Source organism: Panthera pardus, unplaced genomic scaffold, assembly GCF_024362965.1.
Source record: "Panthera pardus isolate Hobbes unplaced genomic scaffold, ASM2436296v1 HiC_scaffold_2, whole genome shotgun sequence".
Taxonomy (NCBI): Eukaryota; Metazoa; Chordata; class Mammalia; order Carnivora; family Felidae; genus Panthera; species Panthera pardus.
Window position 1 is genome coordinate 21,500,323 of NW_026526765.1, and position 23,139 is coordinate 21,523,461.

General features: G+C 33.3%; 1 protein-coding gene across 2 annotated transcripts in view; it reads right to left on the reverse strand.

Moving 5' to 3' along the window:
• Positions 1–3,110: 3,110 nt before the first annotated feature.
• CDH9 (cadherin 9) overlaps positions 3,111–23,139 on the reverse strand; it is a 136,269-nt gene continuing 116,240 nt past the window's right edge. Inside the window, exons 8-12 of one of the 2 annotated variants that reach the window (XM_019450738.2) lie at positions 15,378–15,550; positions 14,843–14,964; positions 9,481–9,598; positions 9,115–9,366; positions 3,111–4,136 (exon numbers count right to left, since the gene is read on the reverse strand). In XM_019450738.2, the coding sequence (XP_019306283.1) occupies positions 3,649–4,136; positions 9,115–9,366; positions 9,481–9,598; positions 14,843–14,964; positions 15,378–15,550 (1,153 nt within the window). In that variant the 3' untranslated portion in view covers positions 3,111–3,648. The remainder of the gene's footprint in view (positions 4,137–9,114; positions 9,367–9,480; positions 9,599–14,842; positions 14,965–15,377; positions 15,551–23,139) is intronic. The other variant, XM_019450739.2, reaches the window with a different exon arrangement.

A 23,139-nucleotide genomic window follows, 5' to 3' on the forward strand; every position in this document is an offset into this window, starting at 1 on the left:
GTGGTCTTTTTTTTTTTTTTTTTTTCCATCAACTTGGGCCACTTTTAGAGGAGAACAGATTTTGGGGGCAAAAATTAGAGGTTAAAATTTGGACATATCCCCCTTCATTAAACTTTCATGTGGAAATTTAGAACAGTTCATTGGAAATATGTTTGGATTATAGGAATGAAGCAAAGATAGGGGGTTGTAGACCTCCAAAGATGGAGGTCTAAGTTTGAGAATTTTCAATTTATCTCTATATTGATATATCTATATGTTCATATGGATATTGATGTAAAAATGTATAGAAACTGGGAAAGTGGATAGATCATCAAGAGCCAGAATTTAAGTTAAGAAAAGAAAAGAAAAGAAAAGAAAAGAAAAGAAAAGAAAAGAAAAGAAAAGAAAAAAGAGGGCTTGGTCTACTCTAAAATACAGAGTTAGACGGAAGAAGCCAGTCAGGGAGGCTGAGTAAAATAAAAGAATACCCAATATAATAAAGGATCCTGGCAGCCAGCTATAGTGGTTACGCCAAAGTGGAAGGAATAATCAACTGAGGTCAGTTCAACCACTGGCTATGGTAGGATTTTTTCCCCTTATTTGTTTACTGCTTTGTGTTGGTAATGCTGTTTTCTTTTCTTTACTAAATTGATTTTTTTAAGTGACTGGAATCTATTTCACGTGTCTAAGAGCAGGATTGAAGATACTACCACCCAGTCCATATCTTAAAGTGCAAATAATGTAGATGGGTTCCTCTCTCTGAAAAAAACTTCAGATATAAATATAGACAATATATTATTTTGAATTTATTGAATATATAAAACAATGATTGTTTTAATTATATTTGGAAAAAAATGTTTACTCAACTAGCTTCAATTTTATCTTAAGTTTAAACAGTCAAAGCTAACTAATTTATTTTGTTTGGAAAGTAAACACACTTTAAGAATTAATTTTCCTCAGATTTTACCAGTGTCTCAGTCCCATGAGAATCAAGTGATGGAAACTAATATTATTGAATGTATTGTGTGCATCTTAATGAAATAAAATTATCCAAATACAATAGAGTAAATATTATTATCTCTATTTTTTGTGTGGGTATGGGTGGGGAAGTTATATATATATATATATATTTTTTTTTACTTCTCAATTAGGAAATTTTTTTTTTTTATTTACAAAAAAGCTGATCAGTCTTCTAAATGCATTTTCCTACTACAGGAATTTCATAGATTATTAGAAAATTATGAAAAGCATTAATATTTCATGAAACTGGTAATTTCTTTGACCAAATAGGACTCCTTGATTGATAGCAAAAACAATCATATACTTATTAAGTATGAAATCTATTAGCTCTGTCCTCACAAAGACATCGGTATATCAGTCATTCTCAGATCCAGGAAAGGGAGAACTCAAACCAGTTTTATTAAAGTGCTGAAAAATGGTAATCAAATGAATATTTCTTCATAATCAAGCTTAAAAATTTAATGTGTCTTATTCTATGTGGTATTAATATGATTTCCTCATTGCAGTTGTAGGTTTACAACTTACAGGTAGCTTGGTTTGTTGTGATGCGCTTAGTATTTGAAGTGTGGTAAACCCAGGCATGCAATGTAACTACCAATTCCCCTTTTCTGACTCAACATGATTTTTTTTTCATTTCTAGACAGCTGTTACACGTACAGTCATTATAGCCTCTTCTTAATTTGTTTACTTCTTGCCACTTATTCTAGTGATTATAGAATAAAGTGATAAGAAGTTTAATAGATATCTAATTCATTTTTGCCGACTGCTTTAAGCCACTCAACGTTATCCTCCTCAAATATTTGTCTGATTCATGCTGGAATAGCTCTAGCAATGGGAAAACTTAATTACTTTCTAAAGTAAAAAAAACAAAAAACAAAACAAAAAAAAAACTTTCTAAACTAAACCTAAAACTTAAAAACTTTCTGTTTTCTGGAAAATTCCAATGATTAGAAAAATTTCAAATTTTTCTTAAGTGCAAAGTATATTTTATTTTCTCAGCATCAAATTAAATCTGTAATATGTGTCAGCTACTGGTGCTAAAGTTCTTGAATGGTCTTTGAAAATTTTATAACATAGTAACAGAATACACAAATTTGTCTATAATTGGTATTTGCTATTTAAAAAGGCTTGGTAACAGACTAGTCAGTGTTAAATTTCTAAATAAATTCCACATTAAGAATGACCCTGGGTATGATATTTACTCCTTAAAGGATGAATAATAAAAGAGAAAGCAAAAGATAATTCATGGCACAGGAAATGAATAGTATGTAATCTCCTTGTGAAGTTTCCATATTTTAGTTTAGGTTTTATTCTCCAGATTAAACCGAGGCAGGTTTTCTGCATAGCAGTCTCAGAGATTTGCTAATGATTATTATGCACAATTCTGCTACTCTCTTCCTCTTTCTCATGTCTTAAAGGGTCCAAATTCTGTCCAAAAACAGATTTTTTTTACAATCCCAATCATTAGTAAAACCACACATTCCCTAATTTTTTTTAATCTTCAGCCTACATGTCACCAGTTATTTCAAGATTTCCTCAAATACAGTGACTTTGAATCTACGCAATAAAGTTTTCAATTAAAAAAAAACCCTCTAGTTTGTTGATACTCATTTTAAATGTCACCTGGCTTATATTCCATGAATTATCTGATGAGGAGAACAAAATCAGAACTATTCCTTTTCATTCTGAAAACTTCCGTTGAAGGAGAAAGAGTGATTTACATTTTTTCCCCTGACACATATAACATTTCTTACACATACTTCATATACTCTCAAATAAAATTCACTGGCTGATTCTATAGAAAAAATTATATAAAAACCATAATCATTCACAAGTATATTTATAATAGTTTATATTTCAAAGGTCTCATATCCTATTAATGGGTAGATATCAGTGGTTGAATAAGCATTTGTCCATATTCAAGTGGCAGAAACAAAAAATCATAACTTACACTAAAGCTCTTTTATAGTCTTGCTACATTCTAGTTCCAAATCACATGCAGTAACTTAGCTGTTTTTTCCCTGAGTAAATTGTGTTTTGTCTATAAAGATGTAAAAAATTTCTGTTATAATTGAGATCAGAACTGCTTCTAGGAAGTAAATAAAATGATATTTATTTTTATAAATACTAGTTTATTTCATAAAAATACAAAAATATAAATATACATTTATAAAAATATGAATGAATTAACACAAAGACATTCTTCAACTAAATAAATATGGCAGTAATAGTCATTCCTATTTCTTTAGGGATATATTTTCATATTAATTTACAAAGCAGTTGCACAATGTTTAATAGTAAAGGTGACTATAAGTCAATTAAGAAAACATTTATAAAGTCTTTATATTTAAGGAAAGGCACAAAAAGCCTTTTATGTAATTTGTATTGATTATTGATGTGATATACTTTCGTTCAGAGATTGCTAGGCAAAGAGAGTGAACTGGTTATTATTACTTTTTTTAAAATCTATATCATTCATATTCATTCACAGAAACTTACTGATTAAGCAGACCCTTACTAAGACAACACCTACGTATTGTTTGTAATTTCAATTTTTAAAAAATTTCCTCCAAGGAAGAGAATGCAGGCCACTCAATCTAGTAACAAGAAGCGTACTTCCACTAACATGGATCAAGTCATACGATACTCTTAATCTCGGTCACTGTCATCACCCCCATACATATCAGCAAGCTTTTTAAAACGAGGTCCCCAGTCGCTGAGGTAATCATAATCTTGGTTACAATCGGCTGTGAGAGACTCCAAAGAACTGAGTGAATCGGCTATGGAATCATTGCCTTCGTAGGCGTATGTTGCCAGTGAATCATAAGGTGGTGCACTTGGGTCTGAGTCATTTTCTTTCAATCTTCGATGGATAAAATCTTGTACATCAATATTTTCCCACAGAGGCACAGTCCTCCTTATCTGAAAAATAGTTTCAGGCATTACATCTCTTCTAAGTTTACTGTCTTCTCTTGCTTCTGGATTCCTTAAGGTGCCAATGTCAAAAGCTTGGGTATCTTCTTCCCCACCACCTTCATCATTATAGGTCACAATGTTGTCACGGACATCGTCTTTTGAAATTATCAGAGGTTCCTTTTTTCTCTGCCTCTTCAGTGCAGCAAACAGCACAACTAAAACTATTCGTAATAACAACAACAATAACAACAACAAAGAGAAAATAGTGAAAGTCCATGATTCAGGTTTAAATTAAATATAGCACCCTTTGGAACAACAACAACAACAAAGAGAAAATAGTGAGATTCCATGGTTCAGGTTTAAATTAAATATAGCACATTTTGGAAAGGGAAGTTTGTGTGGTATGAGAGATGCTAAGATTTGTTTGGATAAAAAGTGACTATCCTACACAAATACACAGTGCCTTGGGCCAATGAGTAAATGTCCTGTATTGATAAAAGAGCAGATATTACAGTCCATTTATTTACTTTCAAGAGTCACTCTCCTGTAGAGCTCTGGCATTGAAAAATCCTTATTCAGTTATGGCTAATTCATTTAGCCAGCTGTTAATTATGTGATATCTCATTCCTTCCAACAGCAAACTTGCTTAAAAATACTAAAATTCTAAAGCTACACTCATTATTAGCCCAAGATAAATTGAGCAATAATTTAATAGTTTCTTAATGACTCAATATATGCAAAACATCACTCATATACATGCATATATACATAAAAGTGCAATATATGTGTGTATATAATATATACAAAAATATATATGTGCTACTGATCTAATCCTTCTAATAGCTCTTATCTATTTAAATTCCTTTTTGGACCTGGTTTTGAAAGCCTACCTAAAATCTGAGCCATCACTCTATAAGCTCTGATATGGAATTCAAATTCTTACTTATCTTTAACCTGTACTCATCTTACAAGATAGTTCAGATTAAAGATAGTTCAGACTAATTGTCTTGTTATTGAGGATTTCCTTGACTTATAGAAGTACATTGGAACTTTCTGGCTGACCTGTTATTTGTAATCCCTCTATTTGCTGTATCGTTTTATTTTTTATATACTTGTGTTATCAAATTAGTTGTGAACTCCCCACATGAAATATACTTTCTTATTTTTGTTATGTTACTAAAATGTAACATATGCATATATGTGACAATGAATGTCTGTATGCAAAATAAATACATTTTGCAATTTACAAATACATTTAAAAGTAAGAAAAAATAAATAATTTCCAAAATATAAGTTTTTCATTGAAAATGGAACAAGTTCCTAATTTTGTATATAAGAAAAGTTAAAAATTAAATAAAGATAAACTTTCCCAAAACACACTTAGACATTGCATGAGAGAAATAAAAAACAGCTTTTCCTTAATTTAGGCAGCTAAATGTTTTGCTAATACTATTTAGGTTTTATTAAAAAACAAGAACATGTTGGCTCAAAAATCTATCATTTCTTTTCTTGATTTTTGTATTGAAATCACACAAAGCAAACTCATTTACATTGAAACCACACTTCACCATGGCCCTTGAGTTTCTTGTAACTCCTTTAAAGTCTGCCCAATGCTATTGTCCTATCAGCCAAAACACTTTCCTTAGCTCCTAATAATTGGTAGAAAGAATAAAAAAAAAAATCATTAGTAACATCTTCAGTTAACCTCCATAGAATAGGCTCCGGGTGCTGAGCTATATTCAGAATCATTTTAGAGACAATAAAACAAAAAAACTACTCAATAAAAATGAGACATATCTCTATTTCCCCTATTAAAGGATGAACATAAGTTAATTAACTCAGCATAGATCTGAAATCCACCAATCTAGTGAATCATGAAGTAGAAAAAAGGTTTTTTTTTATAAATTTAATATTGAATTAATTTATAAATTATCTACTTTCCTCAAAATTTTTATAAACTCTGGCTATAAAATAAGAACAACATAGTCAAATTATATTAAGGGCTCTTAGCTAATATAATATTTATTAATTCCCACAAATGGACCTTGGAACCTGTTCCTTTGTTGGGTCACAATTACCTGCTTCATTTCCCTAGACTGAGGTTATGTGAATGGAATTTAGAAAGGTAAAGATAATGAATAGAAAAAAGTATGTCATTATTTTTATTAATCTATTACTGGAATTTAGTATTTCTATTATGAATATCAGAATATACAAGTACTGTAGTGATAGTAACAGTATGTGTGACTATTAAACCAACAGAAATCATAGATATTTTATGTTGCATTTTAGTTATGATATATCTTAAATAATCATTAGACTTGCACTAGAATAAGGCACATATGACAATAATTAAACACATTTTGCTTTTGTTTCTTATTTAATTTGGATAAACATATTTCCTTTTTTTATATATCCTATTATTATTGATTTATTATTCTAAATAGTTCCCATAGTTTGATTCCCAAGGTGTCTAAGGAACTAAAACAGTTAAAAAGTCCTGCATCAGGTTTTAATCCTCGACTTTGCCTTGTAACATAGACAAACTCTAATAACTATATTTCTTCAAACTGTAAAGGTAGGTCTGAGATATTATTGTCCATGCTATATCACTGTCTTGCAAAGAGGCAACTCTTCTAACTATAGAAATTTAGTAACTGTGTGCAAACAACAGGTGTTGGTGAAGATGTGGAGAAAAAGGAACTCTCTTGCACTGTTGGTGGTAATGCAATCTGGTGCAGCCACTCTGGAAAACAGCATGGAGGTTTCTCAAAAAGTTTAAAATAAAAGTACCCTATGATTCAGCCATTGCACTACCAGATATTTACCCAAAGAATACAAATATACTAATTCATTACCTACAATAGCCAAATCATGGAAATAGCCCAAGTGTACATCCACAGATGAATGGATAAATGGATAAAGAAGATAAATAAATAAATAAATAAATAAATATATATATATATACACACACATACATATGTAGACATATATGTATGTATATATACATACATATGTATATATACATACATACATATATGTATACATATGTATGTGTGTATACACATGTATGTATGTGTGTGGAGATATATATATACACACACACATACGTATGTATATATATATATACATATATATACGTATGTATATTATATATATATATGTATATATGTATATATACATAACGTATGTGTGTGTGTGTGTGTATATATATATATATATATATATATATATCTCCACACACACAATGAATATTACTCAGACATAAAAAAGAATGAAATCTTGCCATTTGCAACAATGTGGACAGGGCTAAAGAGTATTATGCTAAGTGAAATAAGTCAGAGAAAGACAAATACCCTATGATTTCACTCATATGTGGAATCAACATGGGAAATAAGAGAGAGGCATAAAACAGACTGTTAACTATAGGGAACAACTTGAGGGTTACTGGAGGGGAACTGTGTGTGGGGGGGATGGGTTAAATGGGTGATGGGGATTAAGGAGTGCACTTGTGATGAGCACAGTGTGTTTATGGAAGTGTTGATACTGTACACCTGAAATTAAAACTACATTGTACATTAACTAAATGGAATTCAAACAAAAACTTTTTAAAAAGATGAAATCACAGCAAAAATGTTTTAGGAACTTTGATAATGAAACCTTCTGAATTAGAAACAATTTTAACTAAAATAATAGAAAATCTCTCCATCTTTATGCAGTCGGTCGGGAAGGTGGAAAACAAGAAATGTGTGCCTTCTATATTGTATAGGGCAGGAAGGTGACCGAGTTCTCAAAATAAAGAAACAGCCTTGTAGGATTTCTGCTTAGAAAAAACTGTTAAACAATGTAGTGTCATAAGACATAGTATGTAAGCTTATTAGGGGGCGCTTTTGTTTCCTCATGTATGCATGTGTGTCTTTGTGTGTGTATTATCTTAATATAGAAATTTAAAAGTCAAATTTAAAATATGCATATTTCCATGTTGTCCTAAATTAGGAAAGTAGAGCTATGTGACCAAATAAAACAATATAATATCAGTAGCACTTAGCTGAAAGGTAAGCCAAAATTGATACTTCATGGGAATACAAAAAATATTTTACAGAAGAGCTGAACTTTCTAGCAGCAGTTCTGAGATGTGGACTGGTGTTGGTGTATGTATGTTCTAAAGCACCCTGAAAAAATGTTTTTCTAAATAGTTGGATCATTTGAACTGAGACAAATGTTTTCCCCTCACTTTTATCAATCCCCCACTGAAGTCGCATAAGGATATCTGGCCAGAGGGATTTCATCCAGATTGCTTGAAAGGATTTGCGGTGAAAAGGAGCCAGCACATATGAGCATTGGAACATAAATTTGGCTGGCTCTCATGCCCTAAGCATAAGCATTTTGGATGAATATTTGATGGAAACAATTTTGGGGGGAATGTTTTACAGTGGAACAACTGTTTAATTGAATTAAATCGTTGTCCTGTTAGGGCATGCTCAAATCAAACATTTGCTATAGCAAGCATGACTTTATTTAGAAAATACTGCAGGACTACGTAGACCACAATGCCATACTGATATTTTTAAAAATGAACTTAAACCTTTAATTTGCACCTATGTTCAAATTGTATCAATAAAATGCTCATCTTATATTGACAATTTAATTGCATTTGCCAACTGGGTGTCTAATATACATAACTTGGTATTTGTTAGATATATTGTTTGTAAAGGTAGTCTTTGACTTTGAGAATAATGGTTTAGAAGGAGAATTCTGAAATAGACTAATATATTGAACGCTATTTAAAACACTTTCTAAATGACTGAATTTATGTAAGTTACTTAGTCTTCCTTGAGAAGAACCAGAGTATCCATCTTATGGAGTTGATACAAAAAGTAAATCAGTTGTAAAAGTAAATGTCCTGAGAACAGTGACCATGATTAGCTAGTACTAAACAGTATAATACAAAATAGATTTTAAAATGTGTGTGTATACATGCATAAGGCATGAGCTGTTAGCTCTGTTTTTCATCTCTAGAAAGCTAGTCCTATCCTCAGAGACAACTAGATTTTTTTTCAAATCGAAAGAACAATTTCAATAAAGAGTTAAAAATGTCAATCTTTCACTCTAGAGAAGTGTGCTTTTCAGTAGCCCCATCACTGAACAGTGCAGGAGAGACTTATTTGAGTCAAACGAACATTCAGAGGCAGAGCTTACCAAGGAGTATGATGATGCAGAGAAGGATGGCGATCAGAGCCCCTGTGCTGAGACCGGCCGAGAGGACCAAGGCCTCTGCATTGCAGGACTGCATGTTTCCTTGATTATCACAAGCGCACACACGGATAGTGAGTGTGCCGGTGCTACTTTGAATTGGATAATCATTGTCAAATATTAAAATCGGTAGTAGATAGGTGCTCATTTTGTTGCGGCTATACCCGTCTTTTCGAGTCATGATTCCTGCTGTATTATCTAAAAAAAAAAAAAAAAAAAGAAAAGAAAAAAAAAGTGGGGGAAACAATTGAGTCCAGTCTTTAATTTTAGAACATAAGGCCTTATAATTTTACTTTTAAAAATATTCTATACCTTTATTATCTACAATGGTGAAGTTCGGATTGAGAGGAAATTCTGGCACTGGTTCAAAGAAAAATTTGTGGCCTCGGGGAGGATCATCTCTGTCCATGACACTGACAGTCTGAATCAGCTGAAACCAAGTCAATAAATGAAATAAAGCACAAGAAAAAGCAATGCATGTTGTTTTTATAGGACATTTTAAATCAGTGTTTGGGTTTTAAAAATATCACTGACATTAAATAAATAAAAAGAGCCCATTTTCAGAAATTATGGCAAAGCTTTTTATGGTTCTGTATAATATAACAATTAGTTAAGGATAAAAAAATGTCCATCAAGTATTACCATGCAAGGTATCTCTATGAATTATTGTCCGATTCCCAGCCGCTGCAATATCCAACCTTAAAGAAAAATTCAATCACTCCAACATCTCCTCTTTTAACATTGTTAGAATGTCCCAGTGTGTTTTAATAATAATTGGTTACCAATCTGTTGCCTCCACTAAATAACGATTGTCTCAAAGGCAGAGAACATAACAGATGCACTTTTCAAAAACAAAAGTGCTTAGCACAGCCACTCTTACAGATCAAGGACACTATGAATATAGTTTTGAAACAATGAGTAATATGCCACATGATACCAGAAAGCAAAAGATTTTAAAGCTAGGGGGCACCATAACTACAATCACATTGCATAGTTTATTCAACTTATTTCTTTTTCTTTTAGTGGTATTTGCAAAGCTTAGAAAGAGATACAAATAAATGCTTTGAAGGTTTCATAAAACCAGTGTTGACGTTGAGAAATTATGACACCTCTTGGCTGTGCTTGCTGTAAGTTACAGGTGTGCCCTCGTGTGAAGACGAAGCTGCAAATTACAGGTCACACAAAAAATTCTATGGAACATTTTACAGTGGAAAAAGCACCAAGCTACACATCGGGTGCCTGTTTTCCTAGTCCTGGGTCTGCCATCTGTGTGGCTTGAAATCACAGCCACTTAATTACTCTTACTTTCAAATTTCTTTTCCACAAAAACAGTTGCGCCACTCGCTTAGAGGCATAGTAGTCCGACTTCTGTGACGAACAACTGTTGGAATTTCATAGTAGTTTGGCATATCCACAGTTTTTGTTACTGTGAACCTTCTGTAGCCATACTAACCTGATGACTCACTAGTCAATGTTTTTTCCCGTTTTAATACTAAGTAGGATTTCATTCATTTTATTGACAGAGTGGCATGTAACCTTACGCTCCTTTATATAATTCTTCTGTATGTGTACAATTATTAAGAGAAATTTGATGCACATTTTCTCCTTAGAAGATTGGGTCATGACATAGAAAAAAATACTTTTAAGACTTCAGCACTTTTGCTTAACCTCCTGTTCCATATTGGCAATGGTATATCCAATATTTAGCAATATTTTATTTTATTTTTTAACGTTTATTTATTGTTGAGAGACAGAGACAGAGCATGAGCATGGGAGGGGCAAACAGAGGAGGAAACACAGAATCCAAAGCATGCTCCAGGCTCTGAGCTGTCAGCACAGAGCCCGACGTGGGACTTGAACCCACAAACCGCGAGATCATGACCTGAGTCGAAGTTGGCGCTTAATGGACTGAGCCACCCAGGCGCCCCATGATATTTAGCAATATTTTAAATCATAAACAATGTAGGTCCTCTAGTTATACGGCAGAGTTCTTGAAGTGATTAGATCAGCCATTGTTTAAGCATATTTTAGCAGAGAATACATATCCGTAGCTTAAAATACATTTTTAACCTTGTTACTTTTAACAAGCAAATTGTTATGTGTCAGGTATAGAAACAATGACAGAAATTTTAATACTAATAGTATCTATTAAAATAATTTTTAGTTCAGATCAGTTATTTTTATCAAATATTAATTTGTAATACATATCAATTACTCACATGAAAAGCATATTAATAGACAAACGAGTAAAGAATATCTATACACTGTTGTCAATTGACTTCTTTCTCTACAAGACATATGTTCAAATCCTAATTTCCAGTACCTGTGAATGTGATCTTATTTGGAAACAGGCTCTCGTGGATGCAATCAAGTTAAGATGAAACCGTGGTGGATTAGTGTGGACCCTAATCCAATGACTGGATTTTTCCCATAAGAAGAGGGAAATAGGGATACAGATAGAATGTCACGGGACAGTGTATGCAGAGATTGGAGTAATTCTTATAAACCAAGGGATGCCAATGGTTTCTGGCACTCACAGGGGCTAGGAAATGGCAAGAAAGAGTCTACTCCTAGAGTTTATAGAGAGGGGATGGCCTGCTGACACGTTGATTCCAGACTTTATTCTCCAGAACTGTATGAGAGCACATTTCTGTTTTAAGCTTTCTAGTTTGTGGTAATTTCTCATGGTAGCCTTAGGAAACTAATACAGTTGTGAAAATGGCCACACATTTATGAAAAATGTTCAGCTCAAATAATGTTGGGAGGATCCGTGTTAAAATTATTATGAGATATTATTTTTCGGTAGACATTTTAAAATCTAGTGTTGCCCACTAAATAGGCAGTCATCCACTAGATATATGACATATTTAGACAACTATTTGGAGGTATTGATGAACATTTACATATCAAATTTATTCCTACTTTGAAGGTTGTATCAAAGGAAAAGAATACCAGGTAGTATATAAATATAAATGTACTATAAGGCTCATTATAGTGCTGTCTGCTGAGTTAATATTTTGTTTGTAAACCAAATTTCCATTTTAAGTGGGTAGTTGAATAAACTGATGAATGTATAGCTATGCTGTAAAAATTCAGCATCGGTTTAAAAATAATCATTTGCTGAACTGAGAGTATGTCCATTACATGTTGCAAAGTGAAAAAAGAAAAACAATTTTTAATCCAGATAACTATGTAATGATGCTTTTTTGGCAAGTAAGAATAAGAATAAGAATACCCCAATTCTATCTTTTGTGTATGCAAGTGGAATATGGTACATATCTCTGTCTTAGTCTACTTGCTTGGGCTGCCGTAAAAATTATGCAGCCTGGATGGCTTCAATGGCAGAAATTTATTTTTCTCACAGTTCTGGAGACTGGAAGTCTGAGATCAAGGTCTGTGAGAGCTTTCTTTCGGGCTTGCAGACAGCTGCCTTCTTGCTACGTCCTTACAATGCCTCTTCCCACAAAAAGAGAGAGAGGGAGAGTGATCTATCTGTTGTCTCTTCCTTAAAGGACACTAATCCTTTCAGATCATAGCCCTAACCTTATGATCTCATTTAACTTTATTTGCTTCCTTAAAAGCTCTATCTCCATACTGGGGGTTAGGGTTTCAAATGAACATTTCGTCCATTGCAATCTCTATTGGAATAAAAAGACTGTATTTCACTTTTATTTTCTGTGTTTAAAAAAACATGATGGAGGGGTGCCTGGTGTCTAAGTTGGTTGGGCATCCGATTTCCGCTCAGGTCATGATCTCATAGATCATGAGTTCAAGCCCTGAGTTGGGCTCTGTGCTTACAGCTCAGAGCCTGGAGCCTGCTCAGATTCTGTCTCCCTCTCTCTCTGCCCCTCCCCTGCTCACACTCTGCCTGTCTCTCTCCTTCAAAAATAAATAAATATTAAAAAAATAAGTAAAATAAAATAAAAAACATGATGAAATTATATATGATTCTTAACACCCACCCACTTTTTCCTTAAAAAATATCTTAAAAGTTAACTTGTTAAAATTTCCTTCAATGAAATTTGTACGGTTACTATCATTTGTAAAATACTATATTAGTGTCAAAAATGAACATATTCTGCAGTTGCTTAAAGTTACTTTAGAGATATCTTATATATGAGGGAACTTTGCAAGAGGACTTTGTAACTCTTGTACAAGCAGTCTCTTTTTATCTCAATAAGATTAAAGTTGAAAAAGCACAAAGTATAATTATCAAACCAAAATGTCTTGCCTGAGAGATTAAAAGAGGAAAATGTAATCAACAAGATAATTATTTTGATTCCCATTATACTAACACAGAACAATTTCATGTTCATACTTCATGTGTTATTTAGTAATGTATTTCCATTCTATTCTTTTTTTTTCAATATATGAAATTTATTGTCAAATTGGTTTCCATACAACACCCAGTGCTCATCCCAAAAGGTCCTCAATACCCATCACCCACCCTTCCCTCCCTCCCACCCCCCATCAACCCTCAGTTTGTTTTGAGTTTTTAACAGTCTCTTATGCTTTGGCTCTCTCCCACTCTAACCTCTTTTTTTTTTTTTTTTTCCTTTCCCTCCCCCATGGTTTCTGTTAAGTTTCTCAGGATCCACATAAGAGTGAAAACATATGGTATCTGTCTTTCTCTGCATGGCTTATTTCACTTAGCATCACACTCTCCAGTTCCATCCACGTTGCTAAAAAGGGCCATATTTCGTTTTTTCTCATTACCATGTAGTACTCCATTGTGTACATAAACCACAATTTCTTTATCCATTCATCAGTTGATGGACATTTAGGGTCTTCCCATAATTTGGCTATTGTTGAGAGTGCTGCTATAAACATTGGGGTACAAGTGCCCCTATGCATCAGTACTCCTGTATCCCTTGGGTAAATTCCTAGCAGTGCTATTGCTGGGTCATAGGGTAGATCTATTTTTAATTTTCTGAGGAACCTCCACACTGTTTTCCAGAGTGGCTGCACCAATTTGCATTCCCACCAACAGTGCAAGAGGGTTCCCGTTTCTCCACATCCTCTCCAGCATTTATAGTCTCCTGATTTGTTCATTTTGGCCACTCTGACTGGCATGAGGTGATATCTGAGTGTGGTTTCGATTTGTATTTCCCTGATAAGGAGCGACGTTGAGCATCTTTTCATGTGCCTGTTGGCCATGTGGATGTCTTCTTTAGAGAAGTGTCTATTCATGTTTTCTGCCCATTTCTTCACTGGGTTATTTGTTTTTCGGGTGTGGAGTTTGGTGAGCTCTTTATAGATTTTGGATACTAGCCCTTTGTCTGATATGTCATTTGCAAATATCCATTCTATTCTTGAATATAACTCAGTTTCAACATCATTATGAATCCAGGTAGAAACTATTTCTTATAGATAGATAGATAGATAGATAGATCTATATGTATAGATATTTATTATATACCAGTATATATATTAAAGCATATGTTACAACTTTTTCTAATATATCATGGGTTCCATAATAGAAACCACTTCAAAAGTTACCTTTTTAGATCACTGTGAATGTTCTGGTAAGGGGAGATAAACAGGTGACAAAGAGGAATGGCAATAGTTTGCATGAAAAAAAAAAAAAAAAGATTTGTTCAAGTGAATTAATATAATGGTACCTGCCTTTGGAAACAGGAAAAAACAAATTTAAGTTTATAATGATTTTATTTACCTGTCCAGGCTTTGCATTTTCACAAACAAATGTTTCATAGTACATGGCAAATTCCGGAGCATGGTCATTTATATCTAGAATTCTGATGAAGACAGGGATGTGGCTACTTTGTTTTGAGTTATCTGCAACAAGAACATGTGTAAGACTTCAGTCTCATTTACAGAGAAGCAGTGACACCACTCTCCCCATTTGTAACTTAGCAACAGATCATTTATGTGGTATTCACTTTCTCAATTGGATTGCTGATGAATATCTCAGCTTGCTTACATGGTCCAGATGGAAAGCATGATTAAAAAGAGGAGAATATGATTGAGAATGAAGTATTATTATTTGTAAGACATAATTTTCTTAGATTACTTATTTTTATGAGGTTAGATCATATTTCCATCCTACAGTAAGCTATAAGAGAAAATTAAATTTAAAAAGTGGATATTTGATAATCATTAAATAATATAATATCCAACACATGCTCAGGCTGCTAACGATAAAATTATTTCACTCAAGAAATAGAGTGTACTTATTGCTGTTATTTTACCACTTTGGTGTTCAGATGGATGTATTTCCCACTCACTTATTTCTGTGGCTGTAATGGTGATGTTGTGCCAAGGAGATGATTCCCGGTCCAGGGGTTTCAAAGTGAAAATAGAGCCATTTTCGGAGTGAATACTAAAAATCCGGTCCATATCAGTATGCCGATCAATGGAGTATCTGGCAGAAAAGAGATTCATGAATCTAGGCATTATTTTAAGATTATTAGTTCATCTACTATTTCTTAAAAGTTATAGGCAATTCAAACAATGTTCTCATAAAGTCATGACAGTAAAATGCTGATAACTTTCTTGAATTTTTATTTAATGTAACTGTCACTTAGACGATTTGATATGTTTGGCCTTTTCCATCATTACTATTCTATGATTGTGTGACTTTAGAGTTATTATTTATACTCAGGAATACTTGCAGCAGCCTTTGAGTGAGTTTTTAATTGTCACTTGATTTACTTATCCTATCATAGACCTATTGCAGTGCTTGAGACATATTAAGTAGTCATATTAAATTTGATGGAGTCAGTTGCATAGATAAATTGAAATTATGTTAAAAAGAAACATAAGAACTTGTCCACAGAGTCCTTATGGCTATAAGTGAATAGAGAAACTGTTGTAAAATACTTTGCTCTTGAATGGCTCTCTTTTAGGGAACATATCAGCTGAATCAAAGGTCATCCTCCAATCTATTCCTCTGACCTATTCCAGATAAAAATGAAATGACATATTACACAGAGTTCCATGACTCTTTCTCATCAGGGTTGGATATGGACACTCTATGATTGGCAAAATAATGCCTCCTCATGTCCCCCAAAGGATGCCTACTTCTTAATCCCTGAAACCTATGGATATGTTACTTTACATGGTAAAAGTAACTTTGCAAATGTGATTAAGGTTAAAGTCATTGAGAAGGAAGACTATTCTTAATTACCTAGATAGGCCTAAATGAATCATGCAAACCATTTAAAGTGGATGAAGAAGGCAGAGATGTGCTCTAGAGAAATGAGACAGGAGGAAAAAAAAAGAGATTTAAAGTATGGAAAGGAATTGATCTCTTATTGCTGGCTTTGAGGATTGCAGGAAGGGGTATCATGCCAAAGGATGCAGGCCACCTCTAGAAACTCAGAATGAACCTTCAGCTGAAAGACAGCAAGAAAATAAGAATTACAGTCCTGCAACTGCAAGGAACTGAAATCTAATAACCTAAATGAGGAAGGAAACGATTGCTCTCCTACCGTGTCCAGACAGGAATATGGCCCTGTCCACAGTAACATCTTTAGCCCAGTGAGATTCATCCCAGATCTCGAACCCATAAAACTTTAAGATAATAAATTTAAGTTACTTTAGGCACTAAGTTTATGGTAATTTGCTATGGCAGCAATAGAAGGCTGTAATGTAATCATAAGAAAGATCTTTTAAAAGGCTAGCTTATAATAAAATACCTTAGGTCAGGCCATGTTAGGCTGTACTAACACATCTCTTTGAGATTTCTGCTGCTGAGTATCTAATTAAGCCATATAGGAAAATAAGTGTTTCTCAAACATTAACATTCATATGAATTACATTGGGATTTATTTATTTATTTATTTATTTATTTATTTATTTATTTATAATTATTTAAAAATTTTGTTTTTAATGTTTATTCATTTTTGAGAGACAGAGAGTGACAGAGCATGAGTGGGGGAGGAGCAGAGAGAGAGAGGGAGACACAGGATCTGAAGCAGGCTCCAGGCTCTGAGCTGTCAGCACAGAGCCCAGCACAGGGCTCGAACCCATGAACCAGGAAATCATGACCTGAACCAAAGTCGGATGCTTAACTGACTGAGCCACCCAGGCACCCCTACATTGGGATCTTTTTAAAAACGGATTCTAATTCAGTAGGTCAGGTGTTGGAGCTGGGATTTTGTATTTCTAACAAACATCTTAGGTCAATCCCATGTTGTAAGACTTTAGACAAGACTTAATATAGTAAAGCTATATACCATGGGATAAACTGTTCAGAATAAAGATGGAAAAAGGAAGAAAATGACAGACAACAAAGAAACTAATCAACATCTGATGTAGTTCTCATTTTTCTAAATATCTTATTAAAGTCACTTAACAAATGAACTCCTTTTTGATCTGGTGAATTTGGAAATTACAGCTCCCATTATAAATCTGTAATATATTCACTATCAAACATTGACTTTCATAAACATAAGTAATAGAAATTGAGCAGCCAGTGTTCCTTTTTTTTTTTTTTTGCTTCCAAGATTTTATTTAAATTCAAATTAGTTAGCATATAGTATAATATTGGTTTCAAGAGTAGAATTTAGTGATTCATCAATTACATACAACATCCAGTGCTCATCTCAACAAGTGCCCTTCTTAATTCTCATTGCCCATTTAGCCCAAATCCTCCTGCCTACCTCCCCTCCAGCAACCCCCAGTTTGTTCTCTACAGTTAAGTAGTTAAGAGTCTCTTATGGTTTACCACCCACACTGCTTTTATCTTATTGTTCTAAACATTGTGAAACATTTGTAATTTAAAAAATATTTGATGAAAATACATTTAGGTTTTCTATGATTTTTTTGTTTGTTTGCTTTGGTTGTTTTAAAAAAGAGCCTGTGATTTAGTCTATGGCTATAAGACCTATATTGAACTTAAAGGATCCATTAGTAAACTCAGATTTCCAAAATAATTATAATAATTTAACATCATAGGCCTTGCCTAATTTATTTTATGCTAAATTTTATAAAATGATTGTCTCAACTGACAGATACTATTTCAAAGTAAGTATTTGAGCATGTGGGAAAAAAAATATGTATGTACTGGATTTCATCTCAAAGGTGGAATAGCTAAAAACTTTGCATGGTTGGTTTTAGATTCTTGTCTGTACCTTAGTCTCAAAATATAAAACCAGTCCAGTCACCTTCTTGCCCTTTGGAAGAGTTGTGCAATGGGCAGTAGAGCTACATGGAAATGGTAGTATCTTCTCACTTTTTCAATAATCATAATGATAATTTTTCTACATGGTGTTATGAAAATAATTTGGGAGATTTGAAAAAACCTTATATAATATATGGTCACTGCCTAATACTAGTGATACTTTTGATGTAGGAACTCCTAAACAGATCACTAGAACCAAGATATAAAAATCAATATATAAAATACATAATGGCGTATGCATATATCTCCTAGGAACAAAAGTTCTATCAGATTTTAACCAACAATTCAATGTCAGACAAGGATCTGAGATGACTCTTATTTTTCAAATAACTATTAATATACTAAAATTGAGGACAACGGTCATATTAAATTTTCTCTTTTTAATCACTATTGCTTAATACATGCCTAAAAAAAAAAATACAGTGTTTCCTATCTCTAGAGGTCAAGTCTCCTATAACTTAGTTCCTAACGTGGACTAGGAAAGTCATTAGAACATTTTTTAAAATGTTCCATTTTACTTAAATAGTTACACCAAATTCTGCTCATGAATAAAACAAACCTAAAATGAACACAAAGAAAGCACAGTAAAAGAACATAACTCAACCACATCTATGTATTGAATGGAATTCAATTTATAATATTTGCCTGAATATATATGTATTTTTTTCATTGTTGGAAAAGTCAATAGCAACCATTATCTGCTTATGGCTAAACAGACATTGGATTTCTTCCTACTGTTTGAATTGCAGATCAAAATTAAAAAAAAATCCTTTATGTTTATTATTACTTGCCCTAGAGATTAGCATGGGTGTTTCTATGATTGAGGAATAGCTAACAATTCTAACCTTATGTTAGTCCAGATTTGACTCACTTGGAACTTATGTGGGACCAAAATAGGTCTGGGTTTCTGACTGTTCTACGCTTAGATTCAATCTTGAAAGGCACTACTTTTCAGGTTGAGACTTCATGATGGAGACCCACTTTGACAATTTAGAAATAGCTCAGTTTAACATGAATACTGCCAACTTCCAGGTCTATATTTGCCCTAGTGCAAATGATGTCTCACAATTTGTCAAAACCCAGAAATATTTTTCTTTTATCCAGCAGCCAGTATTCTATTTTCAACACAGAATGGGGCATTTTTATTTGCCTATTAATAATAAATACAGTGGATTACCACAGATGACCAGAAAGAACCTGATAAACACTTAACACAGAACAAAGCTATCTCTGTGTTCTAGTAGACGGCCTATTAAAACAACACTATTTTATTGATCTCCTTACATTTAAGTTTGAGCAATAAGTTTTGTTTTTTTTTTTTAAAAGACCACTGGTATAATTTTTTAACTGAACACCTTCTGCAACAACAGGATGTGCAGAAACAGCAAATAAGTAAAAAGCACAAGAGAACTGAGGTGTGGAAGTGAACTCTGGTTTTACTTTGCTTTTAATTTTTAATGTTCTCCCATTAAGAATCTAACACGTACCAGATCCCTGCATTTTCATCTAGCACAATAAAATATGTAAAGTAAATTACAGACACCAGAACAAATCAGTACTATGCAGAAATATGTCAAAGATAGCATTCCCTTTCCTTTCCTGAATTCCAGGTACATCTTTCCCTGACTAAGTCAATACAATTAGGTAATAAGTTTGTTCTTTTCTTTCAATCCACTGCTTTCCAGAAATGTGTTTTCTATCTATGACCTATGGAAGTTTCATTGTCCTTCAAAATGAGAATGTGGCTATATAATGCTTGAATGAATAGTTCAAATCTTTTTGTTGTTGTTTTTTCAAATATTAGTGGCATTATTTTTATTTTAAAAAATTTTTAATGTGTTTTAGTTTTGAGAGACAGACAGAGACAGAGCACAAGTGGGGAAGGGCAGAGAGAGAGGGAGACAAAGAATCTGAAGCAGGCTCCAGGCTCTGATCTGTCAGCACAGAGCCTGACACAGGGTTTGAACCCACCAATCATGAGATCATGACCTGCGCCAAAGTCAGACACAACCAACTGAGCCACCCAGGTACCCACCATTATTTTTAAATAATCATAATTTGTAAATAAATAATAATAATTATCCTACTCTATAATAAAATCAGGCAACTATTAAGGAAACTGTTACACACACACACACACACACACACACACACATACACACTTATTCACCAATTTCAGCTTAGGGTGGAATCATGTACATTTTCCTGAAGCAACACTAAAAAAGCATTTTTTTTTCCATCAGGTTTGTTGTGTACATACTTCTCACTTTGCAGTAAAAAAGATTTCTTCTAAAATTTGTTGAACTTTAAATGTTGAGTATAAAGTAGGTGTGAAATGAGACAACATGTTCTTTCAGAACCTGTAAAGCTATAATCAACCCTATAACTTGAGAAATCCATGATTACTAATGGGGTGAAACAGAACTGACAACAGCTGCTAATTGTAATCATAATTTCATGTTGCAAGTGGCAGATGTATTTCAGAAAATATGTTTGATGAACAGATTTACTGGTGAGTGAGAAATAGTTCCTCAGATTTCCCTGGAAAATATTTGTCCATGATGCTTATCATAGCCTATTTTCTGCTCTAGGGATCAGTCATCCTTCTAAATTCTATAAGAGCAAACAAAAGAGTCACATATTACGATGTTGTCTCCTTGTTGAATTATTGCTAGTTTTTCACACTGTAATTTGATACATAAATGTTTTCTTTGCATATATCTTTATGCAAACAGGAATCAGCCTATATGTTAACAGGCTTGGCAATATTTTAGAAATACAATTGAGGATAAATTTGTTTCTTCAATACTTTTCTTCTTTGTCATAATTTCTGAGATTTTATAGGGAAACCACTGTACATTGTTTCTTTCTTTATACTTGAGTACTCTATAAAACAAATATTTTGGGGACAGATATAAACTTAAAATGTACCAGCCACTTTTATATACTATGAAGCAAGGTTGCAAGTTTATCAGTCTCTGAGCTAGAAATTTTACTGCTAAAATTGTATCCTGAGGAGATTCCAGATATAGAAAAGTATATATTTATATATGCACTGAGCATATTATATATCTATATCTATGTCTGTTTACATCTGTGTCTAATACATATATATACAGGTTGAAAGACTGTTTGCAACTAAATTTCCATCAACCATGTATCACCTACATGGTAGTGTGTTATTTATACAATAGAAGTTTATTGAGTAGATTAATGGCATTATCAAATATTCGCAATTAATAAAAATACATACACCTCTATATATTATAATGATCTCTACTTACTAAAATTAGGTGATTGATAAATTGAAAGTTTCAATACTTGATAAAAATAGAATAAAATGCCACTGAAGTATCTATTGAGAAGAGAATTATACCTGTCTTCTTTGCCACAAAATTTCCTGTGTAAGAATGACTAAATATGTTGATCAAAAACATGTTTAAAATGATATTTTGAATGTCCCTTTGTAACAACTATAGAATAACAAGGGTTGGATTTGCCAGCTCCCTACACACACACACACACACACAATCCACTAACACTAAATGAAATATATGAAACAATTATTTTTGAAGGATTAGACACCAGAGAACAATGACCATAATCTCAGAGAAAAGAGAAAGATATGAAATGATACATAAGACTTCCTTAGTTTGCTGCCAGGGGGAGGTTCCAGACAGTGAAACAGAAAGTGGGATCCCAGATGGAGTCTGTCAGCCCCCTCAGTCAGGAGATAATGCTGATAGTCCATGTTGAAACCAAACTGCCTAGAATTTTAAAGATGGAGTAATTCAGGGGAGAGAGTTTCATAGAGAGGGAACTACTGAAATTTGAAGAGAATGCTACTCAACTTTTCAGTGGAGTTCTGATCAGAACTCACATGGGAACAGATAGAGTGAAGCAACAGAGGTATTCAATCACAAAGATAAGAAGGAATGAAACTGTGAACTAGCCTGTCACTGGGAAGAATTCTAGGTTCCACCAGCCAAAGGAAAAAGTTCAAACTCAGGGGGCTTTGGTAGACTACTCAGAAAGGTTTTACTTGATTTTTTTTTTAAGTTTATTTATTTATTTTGAGAGAGAGAGCAAGAGGGGCAGAGAGAGAGGGAGAGAATCCCAAGCAGGCTCCACACCATCAGTGCAGAGCTGGATGCAGGGCTCAAACCCTTGAACTGTGAGATTATGACCTGGGCCGAGGTCAAGAATAGGCCACTTAACCGACTGAGCCACCTAAGTGCCCCTGAAAGGTCTTGCTTGATTTATTGGGTAAAATTAGGTCTAGAAAAAGGGCACAAAAGCTAGGTCCAAAAAGATTAAGATGTTTCAAGTAACTTAATCACACATCTGAATGGAGCTCAAGAATATTTATGAAAATGCAAAGCTATCTAACACTAACCACAGTGAGAGCACAATGTTTGATATCCAATCAAAAATTACAGGCATGCAAAAAACAAGAAAATATGATTGAAAGAAAATATGATTGAAGAAAATCCTAGCAATTGAAAACACTGAGAAATAACACTTTCAGAGGAGAAACTATAACCTGTAAAATGAAAAATATTCTAGATGGAATTAAAGCAGGTTAGATATGGGGGGGGGAAAGCTTGGTAAACTTGAAGATGAAGATGAATGGGAACTATTTAAAATGACTAGGAGGGAAAAGAGAAGATTAAATAAACAGCACCAGTGCACTGTGTTACGTTTTCAAGAGACCTAGTATAATTATAATTAAATGTCCTTAAAAAGAAGAATGTAGGGCAAAAAAATATTAAAGAGATTACAGCTGAAAACTGTTCCAAATTTGAAGAAAGGCATAAAGTTACATA